The sequence below is a fragment of the Pholis gunnellus genome, assembly GCF_910591455.1.
Source record: "Pholis gunnellus genome assembly, chromosome: 12".
Lineage (NCBI taxonomy): Eukaryota > Metazoa > Chordata > Actinopteri > Perciformes > Pholidae > Pholis > Pholis gunnellus.
This window is the reverse complement of record NC_136539.1, coordinates 13881734-13896359: the sequence shown is the minus strand read 5'-3', so window position 1 is coordinate 13896359 and position 14626 is coordinate 13881734. Positions and strand designations below refer to the sequence as shown.

Sequence of the window (14626 nt, the reverse complement as noted above, 5' to 3'; positions counted from 1 at the left end):
ATTAATCTCTACATGAAAGGGTAGGTTGTTTGTTGTAATCCATCAAACTCGTGAACTGGGAGAATCAACGCAATGTAGCAAACCAACCCTGTTATCTCTGCCGGGCACCTGCTAGTATTCAGCTGGCTGTCCAATGATATGTGTTCTGCCTCTTTTGTGATTTTAAACACACACGTTCTGTGATTACACTATCTGGTGCAGCAGTCTGTGCAGGTGGCTGGACCCTTGTAGGATGCTGTGTGTGCCCTGACCATGGATGGCACTTACCATTGCCCTTATGCAGCCTCATGTTCTGTAGCCGTCAAACAGTAGAGATTAACAATATCGTCTGTCAGTCACCCAGTTTTTTATTCTCAGTCAGTCTTATCAGTGGGATGTGCTTTGTCCATACAAACTCCTGTTATTTCGATATCAGGTTTGTCAGTTACTGTAGAGTATTTTATATGTCTGAGGCAGACTCCTTGGAGAAAAGAAAGAAGACTGTACATTTGTAATTTCCTCTTTCTGTATTCTGTATTTCTGTTTCATTTGTGCGAGCGAGGTTGCAAATTAATATCAAGCATACTGGTTTAGTAAGCGACATGTTTCATTATTGGAAATGTTATGTAGAGGTTAAAGCCAGATAAAGCTGTGAACATTGGCCACCTGAAGATCTCAGCCACCTCAACACATTTGCGCCAACCATTTCATGAGTTTCTATTGCAGCAACAAGGACATAATCCCACACTGGCTTCCCATCGTCAGGCTTTTCGCCCTGCACCACCCAGGAACCCCTAGCAACACTTCTCCACGAGTACTTGTCAAAACAGTAAAGATTACATTAATAAAATACTCATCAGTAAAACAAAACTATATTACCTTCAAAGGAGGGTCTTCTCTCCACGTTTTCTCTGACAACAAGATGCGTTTCCAGGACTGGGGCGTTGGGTGGAGAGGTACAAAGGACTTCTGAACTTCTCTTTAGGCACGAGTTGGACTCCCTCTCCCTACTCAAGTCTTCAACCACTTCCCTGCTTTCCCCTGTAGAACGGCAATCAACAGGAGTGAGTGGAATAGCACCGCTCTGTATTCCATGTGGAATAGATGCTCTTAACTTAGGGAGCTCCACTCAGTTAACAATAACAAAGAACACATTTGCAACCACAAGAGGCTGTACTGGAGATGTGCATATTAGTTTCCACTTACCTTTAGATACATCCGGTGTGAAGGAGATCCTTCTTTTAATGCTCTTACTGCCCTCGCCATCTGAATCACCGCCGTGAGAGCTTGAGGGCTGCAACAATGTGAGTATTAGAATATATTAATTATTATAATTAGTTGACAACATTGATATATTTTGAATTGTTACAAGATAAATAAAAACCAAAATTATAATACAAATAGTATACTTTAAAGAATATTTGTGAAGATCCATAGTAACGACAATGTGAATAGCATCAATTGAACGTGGCTCCCTGAACAACAATGCAATATCATCTACCTTTGGAGACTCATCTCTGAGGTTGAAGGTAAGCTCAAGGTTGTTGAAGAAATAGTCGGCAAACTCTGGGTACATGTCTATCACCTCTAGCAGATCTTCTCTCTGAATGGTGCTCAGGTCACAGTAACTCAGAGCTCGCACATCAGCATTGGACTTCCCAGGCTTGGCCAACAGATGGATCACTTCTCCAAAGATGTCATTTTTTCCTGGTATCAACACACACAGAGACAATAAATCTTCTCCAAAGGTTTACTGGGATAGGGAAAATGTCAGTGTTTCCTGCTTTTATATCCACAGGTAGCAATATAACTTGTGTCTTGTTTTCTTTAGGGATGTATCTCGCTATTCCCAAGGTTCTCACTAAAGGGCACAGACGTGTTTGTTTTTGTGGATAATAAAAATCAAACAGTCTTCCCTCTCTGTATAGATGTTCTCCCAGGGCTGTGCATCAGTTGTCTTTCTATCTTTGATCCATTATTTATGCTCAAAGCAACTTTGATGTGGAGGGAGAGGAGGTTTCGACTGGGATTGACACACTTGTGTACTTCAAAGGAAGAATGTGTGCCGATAACGGCAATCACATAATGAAGCCAATTCTTAAGCAAACTTCTAGGAAGTCAAGTAGTGTACCACCGGAGTTTCCCCTGCTTTCAATTTAGCAAAGGAAGACAGGTCTGGTTTAAAGGCCATGATGAAAAATCCCTTTGTTGGTGCCGGGGTTCACTAAATGCCAACACTGTAAGCAGGGGTTCAGCAGAATGAGATATGATACGTTGGCTGCCAGTGTGCCTATCACAGCATGCACCAGACACCTTTCTGCCACAGAGCACAGCCTCACACAGACTGGTTTATCTCTCCCCCACATGCAGCTCTCAGCACAAGGATTTAGTTCATCAGTGCCTGGATGGAGGTGTAAGAGACTAATTCCTCACCTGAGGTACAATGCTGGCAGCCTTGTTGGACTCATTACTAGAGGAAAATGCTTTAGCGCTATCGGCTGACCACTACCATGTTAGGAGATGGGACAGTTTGGAGCAAAATGATGCTGATGGAGCATTATACTTGTATCAATTATAAAGGGGCTGATCTACGAGATCAGTGACTTTACCAGTGTTTTTGTTAATGATAGATTTTGTGTGATGCAGCAGTTTTTGCTAAGCTTAAACCCCATTCTGTCAGTTGCAGCTTTGGAGAGCATTCATCTCATGGCAAGCTTAATCCAGGCTCGGCGTGCAGCACCTGGTTGTGGTTCACCCGTGAAGTAAAAGATAAATACTCATCATTGTCATAAGAGTAATATATATTCAGTATCACTACATTGCTTGGGAAATTGTTTTTCACATTTAAAGCTGGCAAATGTTTTAGTCAATTTAGTCTGCCCTTTTCTTAAAGTCACTATTTTGCGGATTTAAAACATTTCCCTGTGCTGTCAAAAAAGTGGCAGCCATTTCACCATGTTCTTTGAAATCGCCAAACAACCTTTCATGGAACCACTTAATAGAAATGTCAGACCTGTCACATGAACAGCCTTATTGCCCAGAGGACAGACAGTCACACCTTGCCCTTCTTGTCAAAACGTGTGAACACAATGTGGTTTAGCTGCTGCAATAACCTGAAAGCAGTTCAGTTAACGGTGTAAGATACAGGATGCGGAATATTTAGATTGCCTCTCAACGGCTCTCAACATGGCGATGCCTATGCCGACTGCTCGTTGCTAACGGTGCTAACAGGGAAAAAACAGTACAAACTATGGCAAACGTGCTGATAGAGCTAATAGCGTTAGCTGACGGGAACCTGGAGACTGGATGCTACGCTTTCATGATGACGCGGTCGGTCGTAAAGGCGTTATCAGCCTTAACTGCCATATGAGAGCAGTGCAGGGCGCCGGCCGTGAGTTAGCTAATGGGGCACGCTCAAATGCCCGTACATGCACCAATCCCCGGCTCGGCTAGAACCACGACTAACAGCACACATAGAGGGAGAGTGACTTCATTCTCTGCTCAGGTACATTACTCCACCACACAGCTCACAGTTGTCTGCTGCTAATGCTCAGAATGTCGTATATTGCTCCTTTAATTCTTTGATGTGCACACAAGTCATGCGGAGCCTCCTTTAACTGTGTTAAACTTGTGTGTCCATTAGGAAACTGCACTGTATAGCCTTTCCTGAACTTATGACCGCAGCATCTACATATATCTGAACATATCAAGCATCCTGGGCAGAGTAGGATGTTAGCTCAATCAATAATTCAAATGTTTCAATCAATCAGAATAAACTACATAATTAATACCCTTCACAAAAAGCCAAAGATTGAAGCTAACTTTGAAAACGTTTCATACAAAATGTAAACAGATATTTGAATTCAACAAAACGTCAAAAACAACCATGGTATATATTCTACCTAAATTGTAAAATATTGACAGCACTAACTCCATTTACTTATGCTCACAAAACTAGCACTGAGGTCAGAATAATATAATTTTTTAACTCCCATTTCCTCTTTCAAGCTCAGACAAAAGCAAAAGAATTTTCTTTGTCTCAACAGGTTTGATGCTGACATTCAACACACAATCAGCTGGCAGATCTTCAATTCAACAGGGAGGTGACTTTTGCAGTTATTCACTAGAGATTGTCACTAGATTCCTGGTGCTGATGATGGAAACTGGCAAAAGGTCAAAGAAAAACAATCTTAGCTCAAAGGAGATGAATAAATCCACTAATAACTTATTCAGCTTTCATAGGACGGCCATAACAATATCTTATTAATTTAGGGTTGCCCATTATCATACTTCACATAAGCAACAAGGCATTGTATTTACCCAGGATGGCTACCACAATGTCATCTTTCAGGATCTCAATAGAGCCGCGGGACAGAAAGTAGAGAGCGGTGAGCACATCACCACTGTGGACCAGAGTGTCTCCAGGAGGGGCATGAGTGGTTTTGAAGTGCATGGCCAAGGCCCTCAGGCAGCCTTTGGAGGCTCCTTGGAACGCTTTGCAGTCTTCAAGAAGACTCTTGTTGAGGTGAAGGCAGATATCTGCCTGCAGGCACTCAGGAAAACCTTTTAAGACCTGTGATGCAGAGAAAATTGGTGAGTCAAAATGCACAAAATATTGAGTTTGATAGTCTCAAAGAGATTGTTCTGCGAGCCAGTGGGAAGCTGTGAGCAGCAAATGCGTTAAGATGAATGTACTTTTACTAAGAGAAGTTGTAATTTAGCTTGACAATAGCACAGAGATAAGGACATATGAGGGAAACAAGCGTGGAGAGTTATAGACCCATTAAACAGTCATACAGAGTATTGGAAGACCAAGCTCAAATGTAATAGGACACTATAGTGTTTCTTAATCAAGACACATTCATATTAATTATATCAAGATGTAACAATTTCTGATTTCATACCAAATGTCATCTGTAAAAATAACCCCAAAAACCCACACTGCCTACTCAGTTTTGGCTTTATCTCTTTCTTTTCTTTAACCGGTAACACATCATATTAGGGAAAAGTGTATTGTGTGATATAATGCGAGCAACAAAGAAGCGACCATTTTTATACCCTCAATTCATCTGTAGAAGCCATGGATTAAACAGACTTTTGATGTATGCATCCACCTTAAAGGAAATAATTGACTGCAAAACATTATTCATTTTAATAGTAGAAAAACAGACTTTTCTGACCAGTAACCACATTTAATTATCAAATCTTTTATGCTTTACCCCACTATATGGTATATATTATATATCATTTGATGGATGAGGAGCCAATACATGGGATTGTAAAGCTTTAATTAGTAAGTAGGCACTTCATCTTGGGATATTGCCTTAAATACCGAAACTTATATTTCTTGAATCAATCGAAAGAGGTTTGTTTCTACCTAAATCCATAAAATGACATGGGAATGAAAACCTTGCACTGTTACAATCTCAAATTTAGGACGATTACAATATATCTACTTGAACATTAAAAGTAATAAGAAAGCAAAACATTAACACATGAATTGTTGAGGAATATAGTAGTTGCCTGCAAACGTTACTGATAAGGTTATTGCAATAAACATTTCAGATGGAATTAAAACAAGACAAAATGCCATTTCAGTGCATGCTACTACCCTCGCATAATTCACTCTAAAATATAATGTATTTGCTTTAGGATATGAAATATACTATAATAATTGGATGATTTCACACAAATCATGCATACTGCAAGTGATGGCATTTCTAATATTGACACTGTCTGGATAATGGGGTTGTTATTTTAAACAGTGACATGAAAATGACAAGAAATAAAAACATGTACCTCCTGCTCTTACCAATGTAGGGATGTTAATCCAAATGAAAAGCAGACAAGAGAAAGAAAGCTCTTTTTAGAATCTTGCATATTCCTGCATTTCTAATATCATTAAATAAGATCAGTTCATTTTGTTGGGCATGCTAACCAGTTCAAATAACAGTTAGATGTGGTGATCCCTTTTACTCACCGTGTTCATATCAATGCCGTTGGTGTAGGCCCAGGAGTGTTGGAAGTACTCTTCCAGCCGCTGCCTCAGTGGGTTGGGTATCTGATGGAAGCGAATGAACTCCCTGACCCGTAACATTTGAGCATGATATCGGGCTGTACTCGAGTATAACCTCTGGATAATGGCAGAGACATTTCCAAAAATACTGGCATACATGAGGGCTGAAATACAAACAATGATCAATAAAAGAGGTAAGTTAGATACCTGTTGTCTAGTCAAGCCAAATCAAGTCATATCATCATAATAAGATCATGAATCACTAATTTGCCTGTCTATCTGTGCAGCAGACAATCATCTGTGCTTAGACCCTCGATTCAGATAAAGAAAAACTCCCCCCAAAAAACTTTAATTGGGAAACAGGTGAAACCTCAGGAAGGACAACAAAGCAGGGATCCTTCTCCCAGGATGGACATACATGCAATTAAAATGAAGTTCATGACTTAGTCCACTTCAAGTGCTGCGCCAGATAAAAGCAGAAGAAAATCTATGCTAAAATAAAATAAAAGAACAAAACATACTCACAGCCAATCAACATGACACAGATGGAAAAGATCTTCTCTGAGTTGGTGTTTGGGGAAACATTTCCAAAGCCCACGCTGGTCAGACTGCTGAAGGTGAAGTAAAGTGCTGTGACATACTTGTCCTTGATAGAGGGACCAGAGTTAGGGTCGCTGTAGTTGTATCTCTTTCCTATAGACACGCCCAGATTGTCTAGCCAGCCAATCTTGTGCTCCAAGTAGGGCTTCTCCACGTTGCCAATGGCGTACCATATACAGGCCAGCCAGTGGGCAATGAGGGCGAAGATGCACATGAGCAGCATGAGGACTGCCGCACCATACTCAGAGTAGCGGTCCAGCTTCCTCGCTACACGCACCAAACGCAGGAGCCTAGCTGTCTTCAACAGGCCAATGAGAGTGGTGGTCTAAACAAAAAGTACAGTAGGGCATTTTATTAGTAATAGCAGTAGTAGTTTGAATGTTATTATGTCAAACTAACTGAACAAAAGTTCTGTATTATAATACTGTATTTTTATAAAACAGTATTATAATAAATGTATCTGGTTTCAGTATGGGACATTTCATTTGTCATGCAATTATCAAGAAACAACCTTATTTGCTGCATCTCTACCACAGCCACATCTTCTGACAACAACAAATCTAAAGCAGTGACAAATCCGGAGGGTCACTTCACAAACTGAGGTAATGAGTTTCTGTAACAGTGAAAAAAGACTCCCTTGTGGCAACTCCCCACAGCTCTTTGGCCAAAGGCAAATGAACAGACGCGAAGACACCAGCGGCGCACAGATAAATCCTCATTTAGTCAACACCGAACGGGCAGTAACACTCACTCAGCGGCTCCCTGGGAGTTCGTTGCTGCTTCTGTGTCATCAAGAAAGGTTTAAGCAGCACTAACCCATTCCCATTGGAACGGTCATTCATCTACCTGACAATTAGTGAATGTCCTTTGAAAATGAAGCTAATGTCTGCACACTCTCCTTTTTAACCACTATAGCATCGCCTTCAATCTTGATTTTTTTTAAAGCTGACATTTTTCTCATTCTGTCTCTTTTCCTGAATGAAGTTAAAGTTGTTTAACGATAGCTCCACTAATTGAATCTTACTTGCTCTTCCACAACTGTTTCTATCTGGGTTAACAGTAACAAAGTCAGTTGTTCGGGCCTTCAAAACCTGTCTTTAAATGTTCGTTTAAAAATTAGCCAACAACCATTCTCTTTGTTCTGCTTTAAATTATATCTATCTATTGGTTATAATGGTGCCATAAGCAGGAATTTGTATTCTGTTTTCTTTGGTAGTTTTGGTAAAAGCCTTTAAAATCACGCATTGGTTGAACCAACAGGCAAAGTGCACTCGACAATCAAATAGCAGTTCAATTAAGTCTTAAATGTACCTGAAGAAGCAATTTCATACTGAAACACAGCTGCACAGCACTAGAACCCTCCCTCCCCTCTTCTCTCCCTGTTCCTCTCTAATGGGTACAAGATTTAGGAGGTTCAAGTTGGGACAAAGCACTCAACTTCTTTCCGACCACATTCAGTGCAACAGCTTGAAATAAATCTTTAGCTTTTTTTTATTTCTATTATAATCATTATCCTTATTAACAAAACCCTACATGGTGCCAATTTTTCATAATGCCTCTCACAGTATGTTCAATCTTGTGGGAAGACTAATTTGTTTTAAAAGCAACACGATATTGATTGAAATCTATTCTAAGTATATTCTCTGCTCCAATCAAAAGGTTTACTTTAGCGTTAAAACCGTCTTGTTAAGCTGCTAAATTAAACAAGCTTTGTGAAAACCATCTGCCACTGTCTCAGTTGTTTCTTATCTTTTGAATGAGAATGCCGGTGAGTGGGACGTTGCATGTTCAGTCTGAAAATTGTGAAGACCACGCTGGTTAGCTACAACTGCAAGCAATGTATCGGCATGTTATCACAGTGACATGATATTTATTATTATTCATTATAATGTAACATAGTTTGCATTGATTTCCCAGATGCAAAAGATTATATGTTTTACTTGCAACTTTTTGAGAAAATTTGCCAGAACTGTTTTGTGATTTCTTTGTCTTGTGGGGGAAACAAACGTCCATTTTCTTTCTGATTTGTTGTGATTCGCTGAACTGACTCAGCAGCAGCCGCCATGGCTGAAAAGATGATTATGGTTTATAATCAGGAGCTTTTCTGGTGTAATGGAGTGCCTACAAAGCACGGTAAACTACTGAAGTAGATCTAGAGCCTGAGGGGACATATCCTACCAACAAACAAGCCAGCGGGCCTGGCAGCCAGCCTACCAATGGCCATCTCACATCTGCATGTAAGCTGTGCACACCGCCCTGTTGGCCTGCTCCTCACATAAATGCATCATTGATTGCCATTTGGTAAGCTATTAATCCGAGTAAATGGATTCTAGAATGAGGACCATTCAAAAAAAAAAAAAAAAGTATGAAAAAAAACATGCAATTTAAAGTAATCCTTTCAAAGCCGAGACAGAAAGATTCAGGCTTTAATAGTGGCCCAGGGGCACAAGTCTGGACTTAGTAAATGGATAACAGAGCAAGCATGGCCGTTGATGTGCAGCAAAGCTCCCTGGGAGAAAAAAAACAACAACAGGTAAAAAATATATTCTTTAGAGATAACATACCTCATCTGATCCTGAGCCAAAGATAAGAAGGTCAAAGGGGATTGCCGCCACCATGTCTATAAGGAACCAGCCTTTAAAGTAATGGATTGCTATCTTAGCTGGATCGCTGACGACCTCCTCGTTCACGTTTACGTAAGTGGTCCTGAAGTTTATGAGGATGTCGATGATGAACATGATGTCCACCATTAAATCCACTACATTAAGAGGGCTGCAGGAGTATCCACATTCACGCCTCTTCTGTTCCTCTGTGCCATTGAGAAGAAAAGCAGCAGAGTAGGGAGTGAGGATTGCTGTGTAGATGACCAGCAGCAGGATCAGCCAGTCCCACACAGCTTTGAAGGGGCTGTAGTGAAGGATGGTGAACTTGTCAATGCGGGCTGTCTGGAGTTTGTACTCTGGTAGGACATCAGCTCCGAGTGACAGGACCTGGGGGAGTGGTAAGAGAGCGTCAGGACAGTAAGGGAAACCACCTGATCACGCGACTCCAACTTTACATGTCACTTAAATTGATTTTGGATAAACATCTTAATTGAATAGGATCACTGAACAATGTATTTTCTGTCACCTGTCTAAATTGATGTTGATGATGTTTTTCTTTGCTGATAATCCTTCTGATAATTGAATTAAAGACACCTTCATACTTAAATCTTATGATCCTAATTGCTGAAGCCCACCAGGTAATTTAGCTAGCTCAAAGCCTTCAAGAAAACTGATTTAACAGCAACTGTGACACACAAAGGTAAGTGCTCTGCAGTCAAACAGTATTAGGTAAAGGCAGCCACTCCAGAATGACAAGTAGATTGACTATGTCCCAACTCCATAAATAATTTGACTGCCACATACTTGTTCCACATTCTTGGTAAAAAGTTTAAGTACTTTACTGTATGAATGATAAATTGGAGAAAAGCTGTATAAACTGTGCTGATAGATATTTGTATACATATATTTTGGTAAACAAAACAAAAATGTTTTAATTTCCCCATGTGAATGAACTCTGACTGGATGATAAATAATTCAGTGTGCTCAGGAAGGCCAAGCCGTCCTCTGTTTTTGGCTTAATAAGCAGTGGCAGACAAAGAGAGAGGACAGAAAATAGTGCAGGAGTTAGGTTGAGGGCGGCGGGTCTCTCTATTAATTTCAGCATTCCCATATCCTCAACACATGAATTATGGATTTTCCCATGCTAGCAGTCAGGAAGTAGATGCAGTGTTCACGTCTCAGCGGTGTCTCAAAACTCCAAACTAACGTCAACAGGGAGGTAGAGTGTTTTACTCTCATCCTACCAACATAATAAACATACAAGGACTATTGATTGGGGGCCCTGGGAACACATTATTATTCTATTTTATGAAAGTGACAGTTAATTTGCATATTGTATAAGACGAAAATAGAGAGAGCACATGAGGAAATCTATGTCTGATGCATCTGTGTCTCTCTCCTTCAGAATGACTGACAGAACACCCCTGTTAGTGTGGGATAGTTTAACATACAATAGGTTAATAAACAATTAGAGCTATCAAAAATGCTTTTTCCATTGCTTTTGACTGGGGTCCCCAAGGACCCAAATACATCGATATAAAAAAGGGTTGTTGAAGAAGCACTAATTAAAACAGAAACAGAAAACAATGACATGAAATTATTAGGAACAAAGTCATGAACAACTGGAATGATAGAATAAAGCACCTGTGAGATATGATGAAAAGTATACCTTAGTGGTTTGCTGGTACCCCAGTTAGTAGGATGATTCAAGCTATTCAATGACTTTTGACTTTCTATTGAATGTATAAGCCGGTGAAACATAGGCATCCATTAATAAAAATTCGGTTGGATGCCTGCACTCTTAGCTGTCCTTGGCAAGCTGGCATCAGCTGTGCTGCTGGTCTTGGGAACAGGGAATTGTGCGACTAGGTATCCCCTGTGACAGGAAGTGTCCAGGAAGTGTCTCCTGCTGCATTATCCTTGAGCAAGAATCCATGCAGAAGGCATGCAAGTAAAAAGATGAATTCTTTTATGAGGGATCAGTGGGATGTCCTTTGTCTCCCTCCCTCAAACAACTACTCTTAGCTGATGTTGAAGAGTACGAATTTTCCCATTTCCCCCTCAATATTATCTTCACTTTCTCTGCAGCTAGGAATGCTCAATTACCCTTCACTCGTGTCCTTAATGTCTCTCCTCCACTCTTGACCTGGATGGGCAGTATGCAGTCATGCGTTACCTCGGTGAACCATGGGGTCACCAGCTGTTTTTTATGACCTGCCAGCAGGAAATTGCTGTGTATCAGAGTCCCACGCTATCCAACAACCCACCTTCGAGGTACTCCATCAAATGACTACATTTGGAGTCAGTGCAGTGATGAAGACATAATCGCTTTGCCAGCTACCACCCATCAAACACAGCCAATTGCTTTCTTTGAAATACAGAACCAAGGATTATTGAGAATCAAACCCCAGGTCTTGTGATGATGGCTGAAGAGTTTGTATCAAACAAAGTGGAACATAGTGACTCACCTGCGTGACTTTTTCTGTGACATTGTGGGTTCTGTCTTTGACCTTCGGTGCTATGATGGTTGTCTCGGGTGTTGGCGGAGAATGAGGCTTCTTATCGGTCCCCTCAGAGAAGTTGAGTGCAATCAGAGGGATCTTGTGGATGGTGCTATACCTATTGATGTTGGACTCAGAGGTAGAGCCAAGCAGGCTGGACTTCACATGATTAAAAGCGCCTGGTGGTTTAGAACAAATAACAGTCACATTAGTACCATTGGTAATCTTATCCTATACACAATACTTCAAATGTATACTTTGATAGGATTAACAGTTAATACATTAGAGAAATAAGGATATTGGTTTTTAGACTTAATAAATATTAAAAAGGATGCTTCACCTTATTTCTATGTTTTGGTAATAGGGTGACATAATGATACTTTATAAAAGCAATGCTTTGATTAGCGCATGATGAGAGCAGCTATGAGGCTGATGTGACAAAATCCCAACGTTGTTTTATGAAAACATAATTTCACATAATTAAGTGGAGTCACCCCACTTAACTGATCCAGCAAAAGTGGATCTATGAAGAGCATTTTTGCTGATTGCCTTTCTTGAAAGTCATGCGCCAGAACAGCAGAGTCATGGTTCATCAGTAAAATACATGATTACCTGTGACATTGTCAAAGGGAGCATTTTGTGGACAGAGCAACTAAAGAAGAAACCTTTTAATAAACATATACATATATATTTAATACAAAATAAGAGTAAAATGACCCAATATGACATATGGTCGAATTAACACTGGTCTGCTTTCTAATGCAAACTCAATCATAATGGGATGTATGGGCCAGTTGGGCGCTTTACACAAATTGCTGCTGGAGCTGTAAGTTCTACTTATATATTGCAGTTCTGTACATACCGTCACTGGTATGACGATCCTTGAATATGCTTTTGGAATTTGAGCTGTAGGCCTCCATTTCATGGACAGATGAGGCTCGCCTCATGCTGTTGAAGCTGCCTCTGGGGAAGGTGTTTGAGAGGGTGGTGGAAGATTGGTGTGGCTCTGTTTGGTACAGATTCTCCCAGATGTGTTTAGGGGATGAATGGCCAAGTGGTTCAGGGCCGACGCTACCCTGGGAAGAGTGGTGGCTTGAGCCTATGAGGCCATGCGTGTCATTGGTCTCAATGGGACTGCAAATGCTCTTGGTGGGTGAAGGGAAGCTCCGCAGGGCTACTGATCCCTCATTCTCTTTGGGCGGGTCCACCATCACAGCATCTGGGTCCTCTTGCGGAAGAGATTGTTTGGTATTCATTAGGCTCAAAGCGGCATGGCGGAAGCGGAAGAATCTACTTCTCCCTAAAAAGTGAGAAACATTATGAGAAAGTTTGTTAGTCAGTATACAGCACCGGAAAATAAAAACATCCCATAATCATTTTTTTTACATGATGAAAGCCATGATTAGATAACACGTTTATGCTGCCTACAAGACATGAGGGAAAACGGAAACTGAAACATACAATTTAGAACTGATAAAATGCTTGACCCATTTTCATCAATTGCAAAGGTCATAAAAGTGGAACCAGGAGAACCAAACTCCTTTTTTTGACTGAAGGATAATCGATCAGTATAAGTAGTATAATTAATTCGCAAAGTAATATTATTATTAAAGTTATTTTGGTATATCGGCTTCCCCTTTCAGCGACAACAGTAATAAGAAAATAGTACATGGAGGCCCAACGTGAACAAAGTCAGGTTCTGAAACATGTCCGATCATATGAGATCAACAGATTTTGGCTCTGGTTTCTCAAGTGTGCAGGCCTTAATGCAAATCAATCTTTAATAAGACATCCATGCAGTGTCTGTCCCCAGACAAGCAGGGGATCACATTTCTGTAATCTTTTTGTAACTCAAGCTTCATGTCTTTTAATTAACAAAACAATGTTTGGCAGACTATTTTATTGTCTAGTGTTAAACATTTGCCGTGCTAGCAGATCAGTGCAGTAAACTATGAAAATGAAGACCGATCAAAACAGATGTGCTTTTGCCAAATCATCTCCTTTCAGTGCCCATGAGAATGTGAGAAAGCAGATTGCACAATCAATTTATTACGCCTCACCAAATTCTTGTATCGAAACCACATTTCCACAAGGGACACAGTAGCCAATGTTATTGACCTCTTGGGACAGTTTTGGCTCATTAACAATAGAAGGAGGAAAGAAAGTGAAAAGTGAACCCTGCCTCACTCGTGAGGCACCCATCTCTCCGCAGCCTCCTTACATAACGTCATTGCCATTTGTTTCCATTCCCTCGCCAAATGTGCTGATGTTACAACTATAGCAGCTTACAATAGAGCCATGACCCTCAACGGGTTTCCTGAAAATGAACATAATAACATCCTGAGCTGGCAAAAGATATGGACAACCTTCCTGTCTCTTCTCTGCAGGGAGACTGTCATCAATGCTCTTGACTGTTGCTCTGGCTGAATGTTTATATAATCCCCGAATAAAATATTGTAGTATGGAAAAGTCTAGCGCTATCAAACCTTATCAGATGCAGTTTGTACTTGGAGTGGTTTAAGTAAATCACGGTACTATCAATGACCACAACCGAACCCTTCTACAATGACATCACCACTAACACACATGTTAAAAAAAAAAAAAAAAAAACTTACAGTAGCCAAACTTTACTTTTAGATACAGATAATAAGAGCTTGGAAATAAATGTGGAATTATGAACCAATATTCCCCTAAAATTAATAAAAGTAACATATTTATTGAACTATTTTGACTCATTTATACATTTAATTGTATATATATTGTCTCATTTAATTACGTAAGAATTAGGCTATAGGATAGGCATATTTATTTATTTCGTGGGCACATTTATTTATTAGATGAAATAGGTGAGAGCTTCTCACAGGATTTTTCACTCAGAAAAACAGAGCAGCTTTTTGAAAACCTTTCTCTGAATTCTAAGACAATAA

At 40.3% G+C, this 14626-nt stretch overlaps 1 protein-coding gene across 1 annotated transcript in view; it reads right to left on the bottom strand.

Moving 5' to 3' along the window:
- Positions 1 to 14626, bottom strand: part of kcnh7 (potassium voltage-gated channel subfamily H member 7) — a gene marked incomplete at both ends in the record, with an annotated part of 30814 nt that overhangs the window by 3202 nt on the left and 12986 nt on the right. Inside the window, 10 exon segments of the mRNA XM_079170264.1 lie at positions 859 to 1000; positions 1002 to 1010; positions 1157 to 1273; positions 1481 to 1686; positions 4300 to 4552; positions 5960 to 6159; positions 6521 to 6920; positions 9160 to 9585; positions 11667 to 11878; positions 12562 to 12999. Of these exon segments, the coding sequence (XP_079026390.1) occupies positions 859 to 1000; positions 1002 to 1010; positions 1157 to 1273; positions 1481 to 1686; positions 4300 to 4552; positions 5960 to 6159; positions 6521 to 6920; positions 9160 to 9585; positions 11667 to 11878; positions 12562 to 12999 (2403 nt within the window).